General features: G+C 36.2%; 1 protein-coding gene across 4 annotated transcripts in view; it reads left to right on the forward strand.

The window, feature by feature from the left end:
• The window catches only part of LOC115211911 (coiled-coil domain-containing protein 191-like), a 73,867-nt gene extending 47,181 nt beyond the window's left edge, over positions 1-26,686 (forward strand). For 2 of the 4 annotated variants that reach the window (XM_029780658.2, XM_036502731.1), the window contains exons 12-19: positions 4,025-4,315; positions 5,834-6,156; positions 8,695-8,777; positions 9,681-9,782; positions 14,597-14,775; positions 18,713-18,830; positions 20,447-20,601; positions 25,761-26,686. In XM_029780658.2, the coding sequence (XP_029636518.1) occupies positions 4,025-4,315; positions 5,834-6,156; positions 8,695-8,777; positions 9,681-9,782; positions 14,597-14,775; positions 18,713-18,830; positions 20,447-20,601; positions 25,761-25,914 (1,405 nt within the window). In that variant the 3' untranslated portion in view covers positions 25,915-26,686. Of the gene's footprint in view, positions 1-4,024; positions 4,316-5,833; positions 6,157-8,694; positions 8,778-9,680; positions 9,783-14,596; positions 14,776-14,886; positions 14,893-18,712; positions 18,831-20,446; positions 20,602-25,760 lie in introns of those variants that run through there. The other 2 variants (XR_004999092.1, XM_036502732.1) reach the window with 2 other exon arrangements.
• Positions 26,687-27,155: the final 469 nt, after the last annotated feature.

Raw genomic sequence — 27,155 nt, forward strand, 5'->3', positions numbered from 1 at the left:
AATGAGAAAGTGATAGTATAATTTATTACTGGGGCTGTGAGTAAATTATTACCCATTATCTTATTCTATGCATTTAGTTCTATTTTAAGTATTTATCTCCTGCATTTATAATGTTCCTTCATAATCTTTTCTTTCATTTGTGTGTGTGTTGTACATTGTCTAGTTCTTTGATTCCTAAGTATTTGTGTGTGTGTGTTTGGTCTAATTCTTTTGTCTTAGTTTCTTTAGCATGGATGTTCATAATTAATTTTCACCTTTTGGTGCATATTCTAATTTGAATCTTATTTCAATTTATTTGGTAAATCCATGTACTATCTGGAGTAGTGTTTCTAGTTGTTTATCATCTGCAGCATATCAGTGAGGTCATCAATAAACAAAAGCTGGTTGATTCTTTTACCTTAGCATTTGTATCCAAATCCTCTCCTGATTCATATTTAGTTTAAAGATATCAATAGCAAATAGAAAGGAAGTGAAGAGAAGAAGTCTTCCTTGAAGTATGTATGTGTGGAGAGAGGAAGTCTTCTTTGAAGAATTGTAAAAACTAAACCCAACTCTCTGAAAAGTGAGTTGGGTTTAGGTTTTCAATTTTCTCTTTTGTCTGTATTTGTAAAATTGTTTGCCATTTGCTCATGATAGGTTTCACATGTTTTCTTATTATTGGCTCTAAGATCCATGTGGAGAAAAGTCTATCAAAATTCATCTACTAGTCAATCCATGTCATGCTCAGATCATTTCTTTTTGCTCTGTAGCCTTCACTTATAGCTTCAGTAATCAGTAATTGATCTGTACATCCATTTGAGCCATTACAGCATCCATTCTGTTTTTGAGGAAACGGGTTGTTTTTCCAGATGTTAATATATTTTCTGCAATATTATTGCAGTTAAGGCTTTGAAGGTTCTAGAAAGGTAAGCAGCATTTTGTCTGTCTATACATTCTGCGTTCAAATATCATCAAGATCAACTTTGCCTTTCATCCATCAGGTCAATAAAATAAGTACCACATCCACCAAAATTTCAGACATTGTCCCTGTAGCAGAAAGAATTGTTGTTATTGTAAATGGCTGTGTGACAGAAACACTTGAAAGTTGATTAACTTTCTGTCAATATTTTTGCCCTGTTAAGGCAGTGAGGTGGCAGAATTGTTAGCATGCCAGGCAAAATGCTTAGCAGCATTTCATTTATCTTTACATTCTGAGTTCAAATTCCACTGAAGTCAACTTTGCCTTTCATCCATTCTAGGTCAATAAAATAAGTACCAGTTGGACACTGAGGTCAATGTAACTGACTTAGCCCCTTCCTCAAAACTGCTAGCTTTGTGCCAAAATTTGAAACCAATATTTTGTCCTGTCCTTCAATGGGGTCCCAGCACCACTAGGTTTGACTTTGCCTTTCATCTTTTAGGTGCTAATTTTAACCTGCTACCTTATTTAATACCACCACTTCTTTGGTACCTTTTAGCAGCTCATTGTGTTTCTGGCATTATAAACTAGACCTCCACTCATGCTAATTTTTTAAATATGTGGACTAGCCATTAGCTGTATCAATCTCACCAATCCAGGAGAGGTGGTAGAAGTAAAGGGCATTGTTCCTCCTGCTCTTCTCCAGAATATATAGGAGAAAAATACTCTGACACAAAACTTGCAGTCAAAATAGTACCAGTCATCTTGCAGTGCTTGTCACTGGAAACTTCTATGGTGACAGAGAGTGCCAAAAGTGTTGTACAAGCTTTTGTTACTTAAATTCAGTGACATGCAGATGTCTCGCTGTCATTTCATTTCTTGGTCCATTTTTGCATTTTATTAAGTCAGTTCTATGGCAATGGATGCATGGCGACATGTAAAGTCATATTTGCACACATGCAAGGATGAAAGTAAACCAGACAGCCATCATCTGACAAGATGTTTTATCACCCACTTGCATGAGTCAGACAGAATTCTTTGAGGAAGATTTTCTACAGCTGGAAACCCTTCCTGCCACCAACCCCCACCTGTTTCCAAGCAAGGTAATATTTCCACCTGGACACTTGCATTTTCATGGAAGATTGGAAAAAAAGGTCACTGCTTATATGCTAGTATGATCACAATGCTTATCTAGAACTATCACATGATGAGATAATGAGGAGACACAAACACACACTCATATATATATGTGTGTGTTTGTGAGAGAGACATAAGCACTCAACTCTGAGTATGCTATGTCTTATAGCAAAAACAACTGTGAACTAATGAAATTCCTGTTCTTTTGTCATTTATTAATTGATGTTACACTCTATATTCACCTGATGCTTTACTCCAAAGCATATATGTATCCTGAGTTCTAACAACTGGTTATTAGTATTGCTGTGCCTAAGTGAAATTATAATATATATATATGAATATGTGTGTGTATGTGTATGTGTACAAATATTAGGTCATCTCATAAATAATGTGTTTTTTTTTTAATATTTCTTTATTTTTTCAAATTAAGATAAAGTTCTTTTTTAGTCTAAAATATACTCTCCTTCATTTTCTACAATGCTCTTCCATCTATCTGGTAGACTTGCAAGGTCTCTCTTCCAAAATTCCCTTGTCTATGATGAAAAATACTCCTTCAATACTGTTCTGACCTTGTCTACAGAATTCATATTTTTTCCGTCCAAATGATTTTGCAAACTGCAGAATAAAGGATAATCAGATAGGGCAATATCCAGTGAATATGGCAGGTGGAGCATCGTTTCCCATTCAAACTGCTCTAGCCTTTGGAATATCATCTTTGCTTTATATATACGATGGGCTTCTTTCAGTTTCTGTCTACCAAATCCACTCACAAGGCTTTGGTTGGTCCGAGGCTATAGTAGAAGACTTGCCTAATGTGCCACACAGTGGGACTGAACCCAGAACCATGTGGTTGGTAAGCAAGCTTCTTAGCACACAGCCACTCTTGTGCCTATATATATATATATATATATATATACACACACACACACACACATACACTAACACACATATACATATATCATCCAGCTCATTCCAGCATGGAAAATGGGCATTAATTGATGATGATGGTGATATATCATGGTATTGTCGATAGAAAGGATTAGGCCCCTGATATGTCCTGCATTATGACAACGTTACTTCATCGTCTGCATGACTGGCTCATACAGTGTACCTCATCAACTGACACTTCTAACTGTGTCTGTCCACTATTTATTAGTAGTGGACCTGCCCACTTCTAACTTGGGGGTGTCCACCACAACACCTTCCCCCTTTGAGATTTTTTTTCTTTCACTACAGAATTATTTTTCTCTTCAGAATGCTTCAGGTAGTACTAGTCTACATTGTTTACTGGTAGCTCTACCAACACTTAGCAACCTGACATAAATCCTTCGCATGGACTTATTATTTTTTTTTCCACACAGAATTATTTTCTCTTCAGAATGCCACAGATAGTTCCAGTCTACATTGTTTACTGGTAGCACTACTAACATATAGTAACCTGACAGAAATCCTACAAACAGACTTATATTATTTTTCACTGTGTGTAGTTCAGAATTGTGTTTGAGTTCCACTTTTATCAGACATTTTCTTCTTCAGAATCTTTTTTCAATAGAATTTATATATTTTTCATTGTATATATTATTTTTTCACTGTGTATAGTTCAGTTTTGTGTTAGTCTTATCTGCCACTGCATGTAGTTCGACCCCTCATCGCAACTGATGCGTCCCATATAATGACAACATAACTTATCATCTGCGTGACTGCCATATGGCATACCTCACTGACTGACACTACTTGCTGTGTCTGTCTACTATTTATTAGTAGTGGACCAGCCCATTTTTCACTTGGGTGTGTCCATCACAACAACCCATAAAATCACAATTTCCAGCCTTGAAGTAAGCTTTATCACATATAAGACTGTAGAAATGACTATAAATCTAAAAGTAACCATGGTGATTGAAGTCAGTGTCTTTGACATTATCTTTCTTGTGAAGTCCTCCAAAAATTCTCTAAAAGAATTTTTTTTTCCTTTTTAAATACCATGAACAGGACAACTTCTCGACCCCTGTCAGCACCAAATAAGTTCCAGATGCACTCAATAGAAAGGAAATTGGAATTCCAAAAGAATTTCATGAAAGAACAACAAAAGCAGTTAAAAGAACAGAAACGATTAATTGAAGAATTGCAAAGCAATCAACGCTGTGAAAAGTTGAAGAATGAAATCTCAATGAAAACGAAGACTAATCAAGGAGTTAATATTAATCCATTGTCATCAATTAAATCTGGAGGTGTGAAACAGCAGATTCTGAACCAAACATCAAAACATTCTTCAGCAGAGAGGTAAGGCAGTCTTCATTCCATTTTTAAAACAAAATTTTTCAGTTATACACAATCGCACCAACTTTTTCAGTTACACAGCTAAATAGAATGGACCAAGTGTTGTTGACATAATGAAGTATACCATTCCATTATACCTGCTTACTGCTATGTATAAGTGGGTTGTTGTCAGTTAAGTAACTTAGCTATAGACACAGTACAATGAATATACCACACTGTGGTACCTGCTTACAACTAGTTAGATTGAGCTGTTGAGTATTTCAGTTGTGAACACAGTATAGTGAACTAAATCATACTGTGGTACTTACTTAAAGACTCATAGACTGAGCTTTAACAGTTAAGTATCTTGGTCATGGAGATAGTACTTTAGTATCTTACAATAGTACCTACTTACAGCAAAGTAGACTGAGCAATTAAGTATCTCAGTTGTGAACACAGTACAGTGAATTACACCATATCGTGGTACCTATTTACAGTCACATAGACTGAACTGTTAACAGTTAAGTATCTTGGTCATGGGCATAGTACTGTAAGTACCATATGGTAGTGCTTACAGTGAGGTAGACTGAGCTGTTGACAGTTAAATACTTTGGTCACAGACACAGTACAGTGAAGTATACCACACTTTGGTACCTACTTATAGCTAGTTAGACTCACCTGTTAAAAGTATCTTGGCTGCAGACACAGAACAGTAAATATACCATACACTGGTACCCACCTACAAGCTAGGTGGACTGTGCTGTTGTTAGTCAAGTATCTTGGTCATGGACACTGTACAATGAAATATACCATAGTCTGGTACCAACTTATAGCTAACTGGACTGAGCTATTGAATACCTTGTCCCTGGACATAACAAACAATACAGTGACAAGGCACTGAGTCTTACTAACTTGGTCATCTGCTTCACTCATTGTACCTGGTACCACCACATGGCTACAAGTCAATCTTTGTATCATTTGAAATTATTACCTCTGTCTTGTGGATACAGTATTAGATGACCAGCTCAAATGTTTGTGTTTCAAATTCACTGCAGGTATTTTGTTGTATTTTGTTTGAATAATATTTTCCTCACACACCAGTTCACTCAGGTGCTACATCATAGAACTAGAATTAAGCCCAAAGAGAGCTTTATAGTTAATCTACTTGAAAGTATTTCCCCTTTGGCATATCTGCTAGGCATGAGCCCTTAAAAATATCATCTAAACATCAGCCCTTACAAGCATGCTGTTGTTTAATTTCAGGTTAGTTTTAATTCAGCAGACCTATAGTTAGCTCTCTTGTCTTTTAACCAGATATAGTGTACCTAGGACTACATTAGCCATTGTGTCCATTAATTTTTGAAGATGGTCCAAGGATAGAGCTCATTAGATAGTGTAGTCCTACAAACCCCTAAACATTCAGAATGATCATCACTGGAATACCTTATGTCATAGGTTAACCTGGAGCTGAACAACAACAACTAGCAATAGCAATGTTTGTTATTTACTAAACTTAATGTTTTCTCTGAATCTCTCCAAAAGTTGCTCTCCAGAGTCTCAAGTAGAATCTCAAACAGATTCACGGGCAGAATCTCGGACAGACTCATGGATTGAATCCCGAATGGAATTTTATGCAGAATCTCATATAGAGTCTAATACAGAAATTCAGACAGAATCTGAAATAGACTCTCAAACAGACTCTCGAATAGGATCTCGAATCGGATCTCAGACAGAATCTCGAGCAGACTCTCGGACAGACGCTCGGACAGGCTCTCGCACTGAGTCATATGATGAGTCTTGTCCTTCATCTTCTACCAGAACTTCATCTCAAAATCGATCTCAAAGACACCAAACATTCGTGAGAAGTAAGCACCCTTCTATTTTACTTCAGTCATTTACTGTAATGCACTCTATGCCTTTACACCACTTCATAGTCATTCAATTGGTGACCTAGGTCTCTGAGTTATTTGAGCTCCACTGCAATTAATTATGAAGTATACTTGTCTACCTCTTCAAATGTAACTAATACAAATCTGTACATCATTGTGTCACATCATCATCATGATCGTCTTCTATCTGTGTGTGTGTGCATGTTCCATACTAGCATGGGCTGGATGGTTTGACAGGATCTGACAGGTTCAAGGACCAAATCATGTTCCAATATCTGCTAAGGCTGGATGTCCTTCCTGATGCCATCCACCTTACAGAGTGTACAGGCTACTTTTTTTTGTTGCACCAGCACTAGTGAGGTCACTATGTAGTTCACAATACTAAGGACCCCTTTTATGAGAGAGAGTGAGAAAGAGGAGAGAGAGACAGACAGACAGAGACACAGACAGGTTAACGATACAAGATGAGAGTTTAAAGTATAACAGAATAGGTTCCTTGCTCTAGAGGAGCTACAATGCTACACACATTATAGAAAAGAGGGTAGGAATAACTAGGGCAGAGCTGGAAAGAGAGATAAAATAGTGGTTATGAGGTGCACTCATAACCACTATTTTAGTTTGCTGGTTGGTATCCCATCCTAACACCAACCACTTTAGAATGTACTAGATACTTTCTCATGGCACTGGCACATCAAGTAACTCACAAAACAAGACCTTTTGACTGAGTGGATCTGCAGTTATGAGGGAGTGGTTTTCTGCCTTTCCCTTGGATAACACTGGTGGCATGGAGAGGGGAGGCTGGTATGCATGGACGACTGCTGGTCTTCCATAAACAACCTTGCCGGGACTTGTGCCTGGGAGGGTAACTTTCTAGGTGCAATCCCACGGTCAGTCATGACCGAAGGGGGTCTCAATTATGGTGATTATTTGGCTACAAATCTTGATTCATCCTTCTCCTCTTCCTCATCATCATCATTTAACTTGGGTTGGGCAGTTTGACTGCCTCAAAGCTGCATTGAGTTCCAAATTAATTTGTCTTATTGAGAGGTGTTTCCATATATAGCAGCCAATGTGGATCTTTGTGTTTTTTGTCACTGTCTGCAATTTTGTTCTAATTATTTTCAAATTTGGCATGTGGAAGATTTGTATACTAATTAGGAAAATGAAATTCATTTTTCCTATAAATCCATAATTAAAAACTTATTGGACTTTAAAATTTGCAAAACTTGGGTATTTTAGCCAATCAGAAGTGAGTATTTTACATATCACCATGGTGAAGAATTCTGTTTTCATAGTAACCAAAGCAAAGAAGCACCACGTTTTCCATAGCTGATTGCAAAGAACTCTGTTTCCATAATAACCAAAAATGCTGCACATGCACACAAGGAGTGTAACCACCACATGTTCTATAATTGTTTACTTTCATAACAGAAGGAATTCAATTCTAGTACAATATAGAGATTTTAGAACAGCAATGTGATGGCCACAACTTTCATTCTTGTATTTTTTAAACTAATAAATGTCTGTTTTAAGCAATGTTTTGACTGTTATTTCTAGCAACTCCTGTTGGTATGTTTGTAGCTTTTATATATTTAATTTGCTCCCGAATGTTTAAATGTTTTTCACTGTTTACTGTAGCTAGTTTAATGTTTTGACATGCCGGTGGCCCCTACCTCCTCACTAATGATGGAAAAGGCAGCAAACACGCTTTTTTCTGATTGGCTGAAAATTCTGTAAACTTTGAACACCTGTAACATTTTCACAAAATTTTTCTGGAATAAATGAATAGCAAATTCGGATTCAGCATCAAAAATTACATCTGTATGATACATTAGAAATTTTTTTTAAGATTTCGACATGCAGCGACAAAAACCACAAAGATCTGCCAATGTATAAATGGTTGAAGTGCTTTGCTTTGCCTTGGGTCCTCAATTCCTTGATGGGGTTATACAGGTAGTGTTGTGACATGCAGCATGTTTGGGGTATTTTTAGACTTGGTGGACCCTGTTTCTCTTCATGTCTGTCCACAGCTGATTTCTTCCAAAAAGATTGACAGACACACTGACAGAAGGAAAGAATTTACCCCAATACAGAACTGGTATTTTGTATCTCAACCCTGAAAGGATTTGAACTTAGACAACTGGAATGTTTACCACAAAGCACTATATCTGACACTAATGAATCTGCTAGTTGATCACCTTTAGTTGATGTGCAGTGATTTTTGTATAAATATTTACCATGCACATATTGTCTGCATTGTATAGCAGCCTGGTTAGAGAGTGTCATAACATTTCATACTCCATTATTTCAGTTAAAGATAGGTGAGGGTACTTTCACCCCCAACTGTTAAAGTACTCTGACTACAACTCCATGAGAAACTCAGTGAACATAATAAAAGTGTATAGAGTGGTATGTGAGAATTAATATCAATGTCTTCTCTTTTTATTTTTATTTCTTTCGTCAAAAACAGTCCAATTTAGTTTTAAAAAGAAACTGAAATTGGTTGAATTTCAGATCTGGAGAATCGTGCCAATGAGAGAAAGCACTTAAAGATGGAAAGGGAAGCTCGGAAGAGAAGAGAAATGGAAGAAAAATTGGTAGATCTATTTAAGTTGAATTTTTTCAATGCACATGTGTGCACACACATGCATGCACACACATGCATGCACACACATATGCACCAAATTCACTTACAAGGCTTGGGGCTGTAGTATCAGACACTTGCCCAAAGTGCTACTATGTAGCACTGAACCTAAAATCAGGTGGTTTGGAAGTGAACTTCTCAACCACACAGACCATACCCACAATATCAGAAAAATTAAGAGTAGATTTTCCCCTTCTGGAAATATGCCAAGGGAATGTTAGAAACAATGATTTGGTCTTGCTCCCCAGTATTTTGAATTCAAATCCTGCTGAAGTTGGCATAAGTAGCAGTAACATACTGGGATTGGTGGGTGCAGGCATGACAGTACAGTAACGAAGTTTGCTTCCTAACCATGTGGTTTTGGGTTCAGTTCCATTGCGTGGCATCTTGGGCAAGTGTCTTGGGCCAATCAAAGCCTTGTGAGTGAATTTGGTAGATGGAAACTGAAAGAAGCCTGTCATGTATGTATATATATGTGTGTATGTGTGCTCATGCAATTATGTCTTCTTGTCTTGACGCCACATGATTGCTGTAAATAAGTGTCACTGTCATATAATCAGTGTCCTTCATTTCCTATATTCTGCAAAAACATGTCTGGCCATGGGAAAATTGATGACAGAAAGGGCATCCCATTGTAGAAAATCTACCTTAGTAAACTCTGTCCAACCCTCACTTTGCATGCTACTATTTATAGCTTTGTCTATTTTTGAGACCAACCATTCCAAACTGTTTATGATGAATATTTTATTTAATGTCTTCCACCTCCCACTCTGTTTATTGACATTGGACAAACACATCTTTGTAATGCTCCATCTGTTATTTACCCTAACATTAATCTTATTTTATATATTGTCAGATGATGGAGAAAAAATGTATAGAGGAGTGTATCAAGGCAGAAAAAGATGAGAGGAGAGCTCGCGTGAAAGCAATTGAACAGCAGAAACATTTAGAGGAACAGGTATTTCTATTTCATTCTTACTTCTATAGTGCTTGCTAGAAGGCTTTGCTTACAGGTGTTGCTGTGTGACTGTGGAGGCATATGGCCTAGTGGATAGGGTGTTGGGTACATGATTGTAAGATTATGGTTTTGATTCCTGGACAACGTGTTGTGTTCTTCAGAAAAACACTTCATTTCAAGTTGCTCCAGTCCACTCATCTGGCAAAAATTAGTAATCCTGCAATGGACCTACATCCCATTCAGGTGAGGAATTTATATACCATGGAAACTAGTAAACCAGCCTTTATGAGTCAGCATGACTCAAGAATGTAACTAGCTTTATGGCTGTGTGAATAAGTGTTATACTGTAGCCTTGAGTGAGGAATTTGGTTGACACAAACTGCACAAAAGGTTGTTGTATTTCTCCAATGATTGCTAGAAGACTGTACTTACAGGTATGGCTGTTTGATTAAGAAGTTTGCTTTGCAACCGTTTTGGCTCCTAGTTCAAGCCACAGTGTGGTACTTTGGTTAAATTCTCTTCCATAGCCTTTTGAGTGGAAATTGTGCAGATATACATCATCATCATCATCATCGTTTAACATCTACTTTCCATTCTAGCATGGGTTGGACGATTTGACTGGGGACTTGCGAATCAGATGGTTGCACCAGGTTCCAATCTGATCTGGCAGAGTTTCTACAGCTGGATGCCCTTCCTAATGCCAACCACTCCGAGAGTGTAGTGGGTGCTTTTACGTGCCACTGACACGAGGGCCAGTTAGGTGGTACTGGCAATGGCCATGCTCAAATGGTGTTTTTTACATGCCACCTGTACAGGAGCCAGTCCAGCGGCACTGGCAACGACCTCGCTGGAATATTTTTTCACTTGCCAGTAAGGTGACGCTGTTAAAGATCATGCTCGACACATATAGATAATCATCATCATTGTCACTGTCATTTTATATTTATATTTCTATGCTGGCATGAGTTAAACTGAGCCAGTTCTTATTCAGAGTTACTACCTTCTTATGTGTTTGTGTGTATACTGATGCATTAAAATATTTATAAATTCCATCCATGGATTATTATTATTATTACTACATTTATCGTACATTATATTGGCACAGCTCGGTGCAACGCCATAAAATTGCTATTGCAAATTGATATCATTAGGTTGTAGCTGATATATTAAAATAGGAGCTTTTAAATGCCTATTCAAAAACGTTTCCTGTTAATGAACTTAAAGAATACAAACATGTATATGTATATAGTGACACATAAAAAATACGTTCCGAGTGTTAGGTCTCACAGAGGTAAAGTGGCTGAGCTCCTTTCAAGTGTTCAGCTTCATGGAGGCAATGACCAAGACCTTTGGCATTATATCATGTTTGAGAAGACCCATCAAGCCAAGCAAAACTGTAGTCATGGCAGATACCAGTGTCATGCAAATAGCACCCATGCTGGTGCCACATAAAGCACCCATTATACTCTTGGAGTGGTTGACTGTAGAAACCATGCCAAATCAGACTGGAGTCTGGTGCAGCCTTCCGGCTTGCCAGCCCTGGTCAAACCATCCAACCCATGCCAACATGGACAATGGACATTAAATGATTATGATGATGATAATAAAGTGTGAGAAAGAGAGAGAGAGATGGAACGTAAGAGAGACTTCCATGTATATGTATATTTTTTGCATATTTGTAAAAAAAATATCAATGCAAAAAAAAAAACAAAGCAAAAGTAAAAAATGGCATTTCACACTGTGTTAGAGACACTTTCTTGTAACTTTCACATTAGAAATAATGTATAAACAATGATTGGTCTATTGAAAACATGTAAGTAATGATGTCATTATTGACTGATTGTGATGTATTAATTAACTAAATATAAATATATAAATAAATTAAACTCCACAGGTAATAGGTCAGATAGAACTTACAAATAGATCTTTATCCTATATATATAGTCAGCTTGATAGAGCTTGCCAGTTCACCCTACTCTAAGTTGTACCCTACAAATAGTTGACTTGACACACCTTACTAATACACCCTCCTCTAGATTATACCTCACAGTTAGACAGCCTGACAGACTTTAGTGGCTTGCTCTTCCCCAAGCTCTATACTAACCACAGTGGTAACATGTACTCAGCACTGTATATTAACAAAGCTCTCTTTAAGTTTACAGTGCTGCCAATATTTACAGCTGTGAATTGTTCCTATGTGCTGCATTTTGCAGCATGGCATTGTATAAGACACACCTTGATTTTGCCACCATGGGTAATATCAGGAAATATATTATACATAAAATAATTGTAATTTAACTTTTTATCAAATTTCTAGGTGCTTATACAAAATAAAATGAAAACTAATTTCCAAAAGAAAAATATTTATTATCTTAAAATTAAAATTGAACCAATCTCTCAATTGTATAACCATAACTACTCTTGCTCTCACGTATCCCCTCTCTTTCTGCTACAAACCTTAGTATGTACATTCATCTTGTATCTCTAAATGTATTTCTCTCTGTATCTCTCTTTGACTTTCTTTCTCCCCTCTCTCTAAAAAATTTAAAGTATGACTAATCAACTAACCAAGATGTATATCAGCTATTACTCTATGTAACATGAATTTTGTCATTGGGTAGCAACTGTTATTATCTATTTGCTTACCACTGGAAAGCATGTAAAATGGATTATATTTCCTTCAAACTTTGCTTTTGTTACATTTATTCAAACCCCAAAGAATTCCTCTCATCACATGACTAGCATGCTCCCCAACTACTACTGGTCACAATCAGAGATGCACATATTGTCAGCCACTAAGGGACATGCTCAAGTGGTTATGGTTAAGCAACTGACAAGCAAATCTGTGGTATTGAGCAGAATATTTGCTATTATGATATTTCTGCTTCAGCAACTCAGTGATGAATCTGTCTGAAATATAATGGAAAATAGGTCAGTTTCATAACAGTCATGTCTGAGTAACACAAGCAAAGTTTGAAGGGAATAGTAGTCATTTCTTTTGATTTCTAGATAGAAGCAAATAGGAAATAACACTTACTGACCAAAGACAAACAAAAATTACAATTTTGTTACATAGTCTTATATATAGAAGGATATCCACCTTACATGCTGGTATGCAGTGCATGGTCTGACATGGTTGTTAGGTGTTAGATGACTATGTTGTGTTCCATTGCCTCAATTTCAACATGGTTACTTTGGCTTGATGCCCTCTCTATTGCCAACTACCCTACAAGGTATGCTGGATACTTTATTCATTACACCAGCCTTAGTGAGGTTGTTTTGTAATTAGCAACACTAAAGAATTACATCAATGTAAGGAGAAATTCATTGTAAACTAATATAATATTGTGTTACAACTAAACTGATGCTAATTAATTAGAGGCACACTAAGCAATGTTGACTAAAATATAGGTGTGCACAATCAGATTTACCATGTTCATGTACTCTCAAACATAGAAAAACATATACTGCAGAAAGTGTTTCAAGAGAAAAAAAATATCTTCTTATAGACAATATGAAGAAAACATACCATTGGGCCATATGATGCATGTATTTCTGCATCTTTGCATGTTGTCAGCTATGGATACCAAGTTGTTACTCATATCCATCAGAAGCTTTGTCAAATTGGAATTAACTAATTAGAGGCATGCTAAACAGGTTTAAATGAAATATGATTGTACACACTTATATAAAATGATGTTATTGATTTACTTGACCAGATAAAAAATGAGTTAATTTTTAATCTGTAAAATATCACTTGAAGAGCATAAATTAGCTGATAAAATGTTACAGTAAATAAATACCAAACCACATATCTCTCACTTTTGAGTTTTCTGAGTATAATTAGTGCTTATAATGTCTGTTAACACCGCTATTTAAACAATTTTAGCAGTTAATTTATAATTTCATTCCTGGTATTATTCCTTATTACAAACATTGAACTAAAGTGAGACATATTGCATTGTGCACTAGTAAAATTAACCTATCCTACTATCACTAAGTGACTGAGGAATTATTTTCTGGAGAAAAGCTGACACATTTTAAATAGTTTAATATCTAATTTAATGGAATAGAATGAAGAGCTTTGTTGTATCATCCATAATGCAGCATGAGTGCCATCAATGGCCTCTTTTCTCTCTCTGTTTCAAACTCATGCTTATATTATTCATCACTTGATGAGATTTGGTCTTTTTATTTTTTTATTTTATTATTATTACAATGGTGAACTGGCAGAATTGTTAAAGCATTAACAAAAAGGCATTGCAGTATTTGTTCTGGCTCTTTCTTTTCTAAGTTCATATTTTGCTGAGGTTAATTTTGCTTTCGAGGTTGATAAAATAAAATATTAGTCAAGTACTTATCAATGTAATTAACTACCCCACTCCCTTTCGTGTCAAAATTTGAAACCATTTCCGCCAGGGTTAACTTTGACTTTCTTCCCTTTGGGTTGATAAATTAAATACCAGTGAAACACTGGGGTTGATGTAAGCAACTAATCCCCTCCTGCAAAATTTCAGGCCTTGTGCCTTTAGTAGAAAGGATTATTATTATTATTATTGAGGTAGTGAGCTGACAAGATCATTAGCATGCTGAGCAAAATGTTTAGTGGTATTTCATCTGTCTTCATGTTCTGAGTTCAAATTCCATAACAGTCAACTTTGCTTTTCTTCCTTCCAGGGTCAATAATGTAAGTACTAGTTGCACATTGGGGTTGTTGTAACTGACTTACCCATTCCCTTGAAAATTGCTGGCTTTGTGCTAAAATTTGAAGCCATTGTTGTTGTTGTTTCCTTATATTATGTTGGACATTTCAGAGAAAAGCTGAGCAAGAACAGAGAATGAAAGAGTTGGAAGAATTAAACTCAAAAGCTGATGATTTCTATAGACTATATTTGTTGAAAATATATGGAGTTTTACCTTGGAAGGAGTTTATAGCCAAGATACATAACACTGAATCTAAAGCTATTGAAATGGACAAATGTAGAATTCAGAAGTAAGTATTCTTTTGACAACCTAACAAAGCTCATCATATAAGTTCATGCGTTGTTTTGGGTTCAGACCTTTTTCTTATTTCTTCAAAGCAAGGCCCTGCTAGTGCTGCCAGAAAAAACACATCTCATCATGGCACAGTGACACATAAAAGCACCCATGCTGGTGATGTATAGGGTACCTATGCCTGTGACACATAAAAGACTGGTTGGCATTAGGAATGGTATCCAACCAGAGAAACTAAGCCAAAACAGGTGACTGAAGCCTGCTGCAGCTCTCCAGCTTACCAATTCCACTCAAACTGTCTAAGCTATGCCAGCATGGAAAATGGACATTAAATAATAATAATGATGATGATGTTGACAACACTGCTGCCATTGCAAATGCTGCCATTGAGGGTGACAAATTATATTAATAAATTATATTTATATGAGCTCAAATTTCTTTAGGCTTTTTTTACCCTATAGAATTAGCTTCTTTTAGATAACATTGACATAAAATAAAGATAGAGTGCCACTACCTATATATATATAGACTTCTGTCAGACATAGATAAAATATAGATAGATTATTGTCTAACATAATTGAAGTAGAAAGACTATAGAACACTATCTAACATAATCAATTTAAATAAAAACTTGGTTAACATAGATAGAATATAGACTAGTGTACCACTGTCAAACATAGTCAGGTATTTAGTTAGAATATAGATAATCTTTTGTACCATTAACTATCAATATAGAAAGATTATAGAACCACTACTACCATCAACATTGTCATCATCACCAATTAATATCCATGTTCAGTGCTGACACAGGTTGGACAGTTTGACAGGACTTGATGGGCCCAAAGGACTGACTGCATTGTGCTCTTGTGTTTTGCATGGTTTCTATGGTTGGATGCCCTTCTTAGCACCAAACATTTTACAGCATGTAAAGGATGCTTTTTTCATGACACTAGTACTATTGAGGTCACCATGCAGCTTGCAAAACTATGAACTTCAAGTGCGTTTTTATGTATATTTAAACAATACAAACACACACACACACATCACACATCCTAGGAGACATGTGGCTCAGTGGTTAGAGCATCAAGCTTACAAATGTGAGGATTCCTGGACTTGACCGTGTGTTGTGTTTTTGAGCAAAATGCTTTATTTCACATTGCTCAAGTCAACTCAGCTGTAGGAATGAGTTGTGACATCCCTGGTACCAAGCTGTATTTGCCTTTGCCTTTCCCTTGGACAACATTGGTGGTGTGGAGAAGGGAGGCTGGTATGCATGGGTGACTTCTGGTCTTCCATAAGATATATATATATATATATATGCATAGACATACATAAATACATACATACATATATATATAAATATATATATGTATGTATATATATATGTTATTTAGCGATAGAAGTCCCCATGCAATTCATCAAATCCTAATATACATCACACCATATCATAGAATTTTATTTTAATACTTACTATTTCAGTTCCAAATTTCTCTTCTACATGTGTTTCATGAGGTGTGTTTAACGTTCCCTAGACACTCAGTCTTTTACAGGAACATGTCTTAACTGCAACCCCAATCATCAGGACTCTTCATAACTTTTTTATAATTCAATAACTATTTCTATATTTTAATATTTTAACAGTTACAAATGTGACTAACAGACAAATATGTGTGTGTGCAAATAAATTTGCCAAGCATTTGAATTTAGTTTTGTAAATTTTTAATTTTTAATCAATTAAATTATGGTTTGCACAGCAATGTTCAGTGAATTTATTTGCACACACGCATATTTGTCTGTTAGTTACATTCGTAACTGTTAAAATATTAAAATATAGAAATAGTTATTGAGTTATAAAAAAGTTATGAAGAGTCCTGATGATTGGGGTTGCAGTTAAGACATGTTCCTGTAAAAGACTGAGTGTCTAGGGAACATTAAACACACCTCATGAAACACATGTAGAAGAGAAATTTGGAACTGAAATAGTAAGTATTAAAATAAAATTCTATGATATGGTGTGATGTATATTAGGATTTGATGAATTGCATGGGGACTTCTATCGCTAAATAACATATATTTCCTTATCGAGAATAATTCAATATATTTGAATCCCTGACGCCGGAATTTTTTATTCCCTAATAAATAAAATAATCTAATATATGTGGATAAATATATATATTTTTTTTATATATATATATATATAGGAAAAATAGAAGTTGAAAATGCATTGAGAATAGCTAAAATATCTTTTATTAATATATTTGAAGCGTTAACCAGTTTCACAGTTTACACTGATTTCAAGAAGTTCAAATAGAAAGACATAGCTTATGTCGCAAATCCTTTTCAAAATATATACTTATTTAAGCCATGAATTCCCTATAAAAACAGGACAAACTTCAAACACTACTCAGAGCACCACCTTTAGTCGAGCAAATTGACTCCAAAACTTATTCTTTGTAAACCTAGTACTTATTCTATCAATCTCTTTTGTCGAACCGTTACGGCGACATAAACACACCAGCATCGGTTGTCAAGTGATGTTGGGAGGGGTTGGGGAGAAATACAGACACACACACACATATATATATGATGGGCTTCTTTCAGTTTCCGTCCACCAAATCCACTCACAAGGCTATAGTAAAAGACACATGCCCAAGGTGCCACGCAGAGGGACTGAACCCGGAACAATGTGGTTGGTAAGCAAGCTACTTACCACACAACCACTCCTGCATATAGTTTTTTTCCATATATGTAAATTACATAATCTACATAACCTAAAAGACAACAATAAAGTGAAGCTGTATGTACTGATATGTATCTGTATTGATCGACAAATATATACATACATACAAGTCCACACTGACATAGCCATATATATATGTGTGTGTGTCTGTGTGTTTGTACATAATACATACATGCACACACACACACACGCGCGCACGCACATCATTTTGTGTTTACTTTCCACACTGGTATGGGTTGGACAGGTCATCACAGTCCAATTTAGTTCTTATTTCGAGGAGTTACTGCCTCCTTAAATGAATCAGAGTATCATGTACCATTCATATCCTTCGGTTTTTTTTTTGTTTATTTTTCACTTGATTTCCATGGCTGAATGACCATCCTAACACAAACTACTTTACAGAATGTACAAGGTGTGTTTTTTCATGGCACTAACATTAGGGAGGTTATGTTACACTGATACAATAATACACGAGATAGAAGAGAGGGTAAGTGATAGATAAGATGGAGAGAGAGAGAAGTGAGTGTAAAGAAAAAGTGATTTCTCTCTCTCTATCCGCTCAGTTGAAGTTGACACTTGGTTATTCAATGGATCAGTGTTCTCCAGCCAGTTCTATCCTGGGTCACTTCTTTCAGATTGACTATGGCCATTCTCGTGTCACTCTTGATGGTGTCAAGCCAGCGGGTTCTTGGTCGACCTCTTCCTCTCTTGCCACTGACCATTCCAAGCATGATGTCCTCCAGGGATTTTATCCGCATAATATGATCAAAATATGCCAATCTATGCTTGGTGATCCTAGCTTTCAGCGATAGTTTTGGCTTGATCCAGTTAAGAACTTTTCCATTGGTGAGCCTCGCTGTTCATGTAATCTGTAAAATGATTTAATAATAAGCATATTACAAGAGATGAAACTGTCTGTGAACTGTGGTCCATTCTATACTTTGGAAATATGTGTTTTATCACCCACTTCCTGTGATAAAACACACATTTCCAAAATATAGAATGGACCAAAGTTCACTGACAGTTTCATCTATTCAGGGATAAACATATGATCTATACCATCATAGCAGCGTGTAATTATCAGGATCATCATTTGTAGCCATGGCAAAGTTTACCAAAGAGACAGTAATCCAATATCTTAGATTTTGGTTAAATTAATTAATAATTATTGATCACTTTACTAATTTATTTTCAGAAACGTTTTAATGAGCTGGCACAACCATGTCCAAAAATTAATCAATGAGAAAACCAACTCTGCTGACATCTTCTATGAAAAAGCGTTAGTCAGGCGTCACTTCATCTGTTGGAAGAATGTAAGTGTTTTGCATTGAAAAGTTAATTTTTAAAGAGATTTATGAGTTAAAAAACAGAGGTTTTTTTCTGAGATAAAATATTACAAATAATGCTGTTCCACATTTGATTATACATCATAAGAACCAAAACCATCTGGTTCCAAAGCAAACTTCTTAACCATACAGCCACACACACCCACACTGGTATGTGTCTCTATATGTGTGTTAGTGTGTGTATATATATATATATATATATCTTTTAAATTTGTTTATGATAACGTTTAAAATATGCAAATAAACTTCCTACTCCATTATTTCAGCCACCATCTAATTATATTATCTAGTGAGCCAGTTTTTCAGCAGGGTTGCATCATTATACCGATATAATGTAGGATAAATATAATAATAATGACAATAATCCTAGGATGGAATTCATAAATATTAATGCATCAGTACATATGTTTCCACAAATCACATGACTCTTAAAAGTCATGTGATTTGTGGAAACTCATGTAGCCAATGCATTAAATATATATAAATACCATCCTAGGGTTATTGTTATTATATTATATATCATCATCATTTAACATATGTTTTCCATACTGGTATGGGTTGGATGGTTTGAGTAGTGTTGGTAAGTCCGGAGGCCACACCAGACTCCATCATCTGTTCTAGCATGGTGTCTACAGCTGGTTACCCTTCCTAACACCAATCACTCCACAGAATGTACTAAGTGCTTTTTATATGACACCAGTGCATTTAATATGGCACCAATATGAGTGCTTTTTATGTGGCACCAACACCAATATCAATTCCACATTCTTTAACAGTTTAAAACCTACTTTTCCATGCTTCAGTGGGTCAGATTGAATTTGTTGTGGCAGATTTTCTATGCTATGATCAGACACCATTTTTTCCACCTGTTTTCAAGCAAGATAATATTTCTTCTTGGTCAGGCATATTTTTTACAGAAGACTGGAAATGAACACCATCACTTGTATAAGTGATGTTCATTCACAGACTTCACATAATATCAAGACAAGGGTACACACAAATACATGCCCACACTTACACACACACACACACATATATGAAATCATGGTCATAGCCAGTGCTGATGATATGTGAAAGGTACCCATGCTGGTAACACATGAGAGGCACTTGTGCCAGTGACATGTAAAAGGTACTTGGGCCAGTAACACATAAAAGACACTTATGCTGGTGAAACATAAAAAATACCCAGTACACTCTATGGAGTGGTCTGTGTTAAGAAGGGCATCCAGCCATAGAAACCAAGCCAAAACAGACTGGAACCTGGTGCAGCTCTCCTGCTTACCAGTTCCAGTCAAATCCTCTTACATATTCCAGCATAGAAAATGGATGCTAAATGATGATGAGGATGATATATATATATACAACAAACTTCTTTCAGTTTCTGTCTACCAAATCCACCTGCAAGGCTTTGTCTATTCCGATCATTTTAGTAGAAGGCACTTGCCAAAGGTGGTGTGTGGTGGAACTGAACCCAAAACCACCTGGTTGCAAAGCAAGCTTCTTAACTATACAGCCACACACACACACACATACAAAAATTATCTGGTTTAAAGAAGAATAAACCAAAACGTTATTTTATGCAGCATAAGAATTACCAACTTGCCTTAGAGAAGAAAGCGAAAAAGTATTTTGCAAGCAATCTCTGCCGTACAGTCTTCAATGCTTGGGTGACTTATGCAAATGAACAAACTATTGCATCATGGGAACAAGAAGAAATTGCCCAAAAGTTTTATCTCACGTAAGTTTATTAATTTCTTTATTCATCTCTTATCGTTTGGAATGAATAATGAGACAGAAACTGGTAGGAATTCATTTGTTACCATGTAGAGGCACATGGCTCAGCGGTTAGGTTGTTGTGATCATGATTATGGGTTTGATTCCAGGACTGGAGAATGCATTTTGTTGTTGAGTGAAACTCTTCATTTCATGTTGCTCCTGTCCACTCAGCTGGCAAAATTACGTAATCCTGTGATGGCTGCCCACCTGCCCAGGTAGGAAATATATACACCACAGAATCCAGAACACCAGCTTTGTGAGCCTATGCATCAGGAAGGACCTTTGATCCTTTTGTTGCAATATCAGAGTACCAATCATATTATTAGATGTCTTACACCATTGGTCACAATGCATTTTCTCACATTGTTTTACTTCTCAAATGATGCCACCCTACTGGTTAGGCAAGCAGGCTGACATTACGCTCAAATAGAATACCAGTCTTTTGTGGGGTTACCCGTTTACAGCTAAGTGAACTGAAGCAATGTGAAATAAAGTGGTTTGCTCAAGAACACAATGCACCACTGGTCTGGGAATTGAAACCACATTTGCAAGATCATGATTGCAACACCCTAACCTAGTGATTCTCAACAATTTTTTGTCTGTGAACCCCTATGATTATTATTTTATTCTGGTGGACCCCCCCCATAGCCATTTGATGTTTAAAATCTAGTTTTATAGATACTCCTTCTGAAATTCCTATTTTGTTTTTCACACATTGTGTAGGTTGAACTATGTAAAATTATTAGAAAGAGAAACCTACCTGTTTCTTACAATAAATACATTTGAAGTAAACTTTTTCCATGGATCTTTAATATACTACTGTGGGTCCCCAATTTACTATTTTGTTTGCAAGGATCCCCAAAAATCTTATTTGGACCCTGTCTGAGAACCACTGCCCTAACCACTATAGGCCAAGCATTTTTATGTAAATATGTGTGTGTGTGTGTGTGTGGAGAGAGAGAGAATGGGAGAGTAATGGATGAATGGATGTAGAGTCTTATCTTTATGGTTTAGTCAGACAGTCAAATGGTGACATGCCATAGAACCTCCAAGTATGATGTTAGTGATACAATTCAGCTTCAACACCTGTGAGTTGCCAGTAGTGATATCTATATATCAGCCGATGTAGATAATAAATGGTTGTAAACTTGTGGTGAACCAATTTTGCAAATTTTAATTTGTGACTCTCTCTCTCTCTCTGTATATATATATATATATATGTATATATGATGCGCACTCTTAACCTTTCTGTCCCCTCCCTTTCTCAGCCTTTATTCTTTGATTTCCTTTTCTTCCACTTAACTATCTCTCCCTCTCCCTCATTCTTCACTCTCTCTCTCTCTCCCTCTCTCTCATTCTTCATTCTTTCTGGTTTCCTCACAACCATTCCCCTTTCTTCTCTCCCTTTCTCTTACTCCTCCTCCTCCCTCCCGCCGTTAACCCGCGACGAGAGCCTTGCCACCTTCTTTCTCGCCTGACCTTCTTAAGGTGTGGACGGCAATTTTCTTTGCCCCCATCGCCATCCACAGATATAGCATTCGTAATACTTTTTTTCGTTCGGCTTAACAGCCCTTCTTGTCTTGTTATTTTCCTTGTCCTGTCTTTTACTGTTTATATTTTGTACTGTCGTTACTGTCCTGTTTTTGTTACCATTTTTACCCCTCTGCAAAAAGATCTCAAATTTTATTTGATTTGCTTTTCGCAGGAAGGAAAGTTTCTATCGAAGATATGTCTCGCCTTCACCTTCAAAACGTAGAGTAGATGAAACCATGGCGACTGTAGAAGGGTTTTTTTTCCTTGTGTTATTTGTCCTGTACTCTATTTTTTTGTTGTTTAAGAAAAATGTCCAGTTCCTTGGGTTTGTGTCTATGTTTTCGTTTCTCATTGTGTTTGATGTTTTTTTAGTGTCCTGTACTCATATATGCGTGTATATATACATGTAGAGGTAGGTACGTACATATATGTATATATATATGCATATGTTTTATTTATTAATAAATATATATATATATATATATATATATTATATATATATATATCATTTTATTTATAATATATTTCCATAAATTTCATACTCAACCTATATAAAACCATACTAATATATTTCACTATTTATTCTATAATACAAGAAATATGCTCTAAAATTATTAGCATATAGAAAATATATAAATTTTTAACATATTCCTTTAATTTAACTTATTAGTACCAAAAATTACTACTTAATAATTAACTATAAATATATGTTAAGTTAGTATAGAAATATATATATATGGAATTATTTCTATATTCTTCACCCCTCTATTGTGTAAAATACTGAAATTATTCTGAAATTTTTTTGTGTGTGGGAAAAAAATTCTCTAAAATGTACCTATGTATATGAGGGACGTTCAATAAGTAATGCCCCTGACCCATTTGCAGTTGTTTGATCTAGCTGAAATTTTGCATGTGCAATTATTTATATCTCTATAGATTAAGTGGCAAATTACAGCTCTGAACTAATTGTGGTTCCTGATTTACAGGTGTTTGAACTGAGTCAGGTGTGAAATGGAGCCTGTTGAGTGTCGAGCAGTGATCTGGTTTTTGTATTTGAAATGACGCACACCACAGGAGACTTTCGATGAAATGAAAGTAACTTACGGTGATGATGCCCCATCATATGACCTTGTAAAGCGCTGGCATCATGAATTCAAACATGGTCGGAACTCTGTGGAAACAGCTCCCGGATCTGGTCGCCCCCCCCCCTTTCTGCCATTGATGAGGCATCTGTCTGTCAAGTTGAAGCTGCCATTTTGGAAGATCGACGCATAACTATTCGCCAAATAGCCCATGAGGTCAAGATTAGTACCGGGTCTGTGGAAACTATCATTCATGACCATTTGCATATGCAAAAGGTGTCTGCCAGATGGATTCCCAGATTGCTCACACCTTTCCAGAAGCAAGAACGCGTTGAGTGCTCAAGGATGAATTTGGAGATGTGCCAAGATGAGTCAAAATTTTTCAAAAGACTGATTGCACAGGATGAAAGCTGGGTCCATCACTATGATCCAGAGACCAAAGCTCAGTCAATGCAGTGGAAGCACCGTGACTCACCTCCTCCAAAGAAGGCAAGGGTGCAGCTCTCCACTGGCAAGGTCATGCTCACAGTCTTCTGGGACCAGGACGGAGTAGTGATGACAGATTTCCTGGCAAAGGGTACCACAATTACAGGAGCCTATTATGCTTCACTTTTGAGGAAATTAAGAGAAGCTATCAAAATCAAGAGGCGGAGCATCCTCCTCCTGCAGGACAACGCTCCGGTCCACAACTCGCTTGTCGCCAGATCAGAAGCACAGGCATGTGGCTATGAACTCCTCCCCCATCCCCCCTACTCTCCTGACCTTGCACCCTCTGATTTTCACCTCTTCCCAGCCATGAATTGTTTTTGAAAGGAAAGCGTTTCCCAGATGATGCAGCCTTGATTTTTGAAGTCACGTCGTGGTTGGAGGACCAAGCTGGGGTCTTCTACAAAAACAGTCTCCAGAGCTGCATCAAATGATGGGAGAAATGTGTAACTCTGGGTGGTTCCTATGTAGAAAAGGATTAATAACTGCCAAGTTTCGTTGCTCTACTGCTATGGGAAGTGGGTCAGGGGCATTACTTATTGAACGCCCCTCATATCAAATTAACACTGGGTTTATGGTTGTCAAATAGTTAAGTATTATAAGTTTTACTCTCCCTATCCCATCAGCTTTAGCCTGCAAATTTGGCTGAAATATATTCTTATTGAACCAAGTGGTTTTTACTTCAAAGAAATCTTGATTTATGACTCTGTCACTTAATTGTCTTTTTACCCTATCCATAAAAGATAGATTCTTAGTTTCCATTAGACTTGATAAACTAGTCTAACCCCCCCCCCCCCACATTAGTAAATCTGAATAACAGAATAAAATCAATGATAAGCAGTGTCTTCCTGTGAAAAAAATATCAGTTACAACTATGATGTTGCTGATGAAATATGTTCTTTGTCTATCCACTTATCCTCTCTGTGATTTTGGTTAATAGAAAAACTATACAAATGAATCCTTTGAATTTAACTAAATTCCATATTTTTATGCAGCTGAAGATTGCTCTACATTTTAAAATTGATGTAATATTTGCGTTGTTCAATTAAATGGAGTCGCATAAAACGATCGTATTGCATCACCTCTGGATATCCTTGTTGCTTATTTTGATTGTAATCGCCCCATTTTGAATTATATGGATGATACCATACTAAATTCTGGGGCCTTTAACTTAAGTACCATATTCAACTGAATCTAAATGTTACTGATATATATATATATATATATATATATATATATATATATATATATATTATATATATATATATAAATAAATTTATTTATTTATGTATTCATGATGGTGCTTCCAGCATGGCTGCAGATAAATGACGGAAACAAATAAAAGAATATATATATAGGGTAATACATCAGAAGTCAAGTTTCTAGATCTAATCCCAGACTAGAAATGTAGAAATGGAATAAATAGTAAGGTTGAAGGGCTAGTAAGGAAACCTTTATGTGGCCACTTGACTTGTGACCTATGTATAAGGCAGCTAATTAATAGAATTGTTAGAATGTCAGATCAAATACTTTGTGGCTATTTGTATATTCATTTGTGTGTGTAGTTAAGAAGCTTGCTTCACAAGCCATTTATGTGCCACTGGCAATGGTGCCAGTTATGTGACACCAGCATCGACCACGACTACAATTTTACTTGGCTTGATGAGTCTTCTGAAACACAGCATATCACCAAAGAGTAAAATAATAATTCCGGCTTACAGTAAGGGTCCTGGGTTCAGTTCCAACACATTCCTTGTACTCTGATATTGATTTTGCCTTTTATCTCTTAGGAAGCAATAAATAAATTATCAATCAAGAACACTGTATTGGCAGAACTGTCACTGGGCCAGGGGAGCTACTTTCTTGAATCTGTTGTGGCTCTGTGTTATAATGACAATATTGGTGCCAAGCTGAGTTGGCCCATGTCATGGATGTTTCCCTGGGATAAATACTGACTGTGGAGATGCCAGCGCCACAGACACTAATACCTTTACAATTATTTCTTTGTATATTTTTACAGACATCTACTTCAGAAAATGCTGAATTCTTGGAAACTTTTACCTGATATTCAAAGAAAGGAACAGGAGCGTCATCAAAGAAAAAATGAACTACGCCACAAAGTGGCAATGCTTCTGCCAGACTTCTATGCTAGTATTGACAGTCAAGTGGAATAACATGGAGAACTTGTGTGTATGTGACGGGCAGATGTAAAAATATCATCATTTTCATTTAAAAAGGTAAAAAGGTTTTGTCATGTACATTTTCCCAGCCACTGAAAATTTATGAAAGAAGTCCAGAAGTATAGAATAGTGGATCATAGTTATTTGCCTCTGATCAGAGCTTCTCAGGGGACATGATGATAATGATGATGATAGTGATGCTGACAAAAACAATGGCAATTATGATGATGGTCATGACTGCAATGGCAATAGTGATGACAACAATGATAATGATGACGGTAGTGATACTGCAGCTGATGATAACAATGATGAGGATACATGTACACGCATGTGTACATGCATGTGTACACACATGCACAAAGCAATTCAGGAAAGCTGAGTTTGCTTCTTTGTTTTTTTTTGTAATTTCATTTGAGATAAATAGACATTGGCTGTAAATTGGAATAAATCTGTTCCATTTCTTGTTTACCAAGTCTATAGAATCATACAGCACTGTTAAAATATACATACATATCTTTATGCAACCAAAAATAAAAAATCAACCAACAGAAATCATTGCGAAAGTATCAACTGAAGAATTTTCATTCAATGGTGGTGCCCCAGCATGACCACAGGTCACAGGCTGAAAGTGGTGAAAGAGTAAAATAATAATTCCAGCTTATAGTAAGGATGGAAAAAAAATATTTCCTGACATTCAAGAAATATTTACTTTGTATGTTCTTAATTTTAATACTGAAATAAACGAAGCATTAATTTATTGAAACTCTTTTTAGTTCTTGATTTTCTTTTTCAAAGCCTTGTGAGTAGATTTGGAAGATGGAAACTTGAAGAAGCCTATTGTGTGTGTATACTCTTATCTAGACATCATGTGATGGTGTAAATTTGTATCACCATCATACAAGCAAGGTAGTTTGTTTCCAGTCTTCCACGAGAAACATGTTTAGGTCTGGGAGAATATTGCCTTGTTTGAGAACAGGTGAGGGTTGGCATTAGGAAGGGATCTGGCCATAGGAAATATGCTTCAACAAAAGTGGAGATTTTATGATGATGATTAACCAAGCTACTACAGAGTTGAACTTTATGGGGACGGGTATGGTCAATTACATTGAAAGGTACTATATTTTATGGACCCTAGAAAGATGAAAAGCAGAGTCAATCGTGGCAGGACATGGAAACTCAGAATATATCTAAATCTTGCAAGAAATTGTCATCATTTAATATCCATCTTCCAAACG

This window comes from Octopus sinensis, linkage group LG5 (assembly GCF_006345805.1).
Source record: "Octopus sinensis linkage group LG5, ASM634580v1, whole genome shotgun sequence".
NCBI lineage: Eukaryota > Metazoa > Mollusca > Cephalopoda > Octopoda > Octopodidae > Octopus > Octopus sinensis.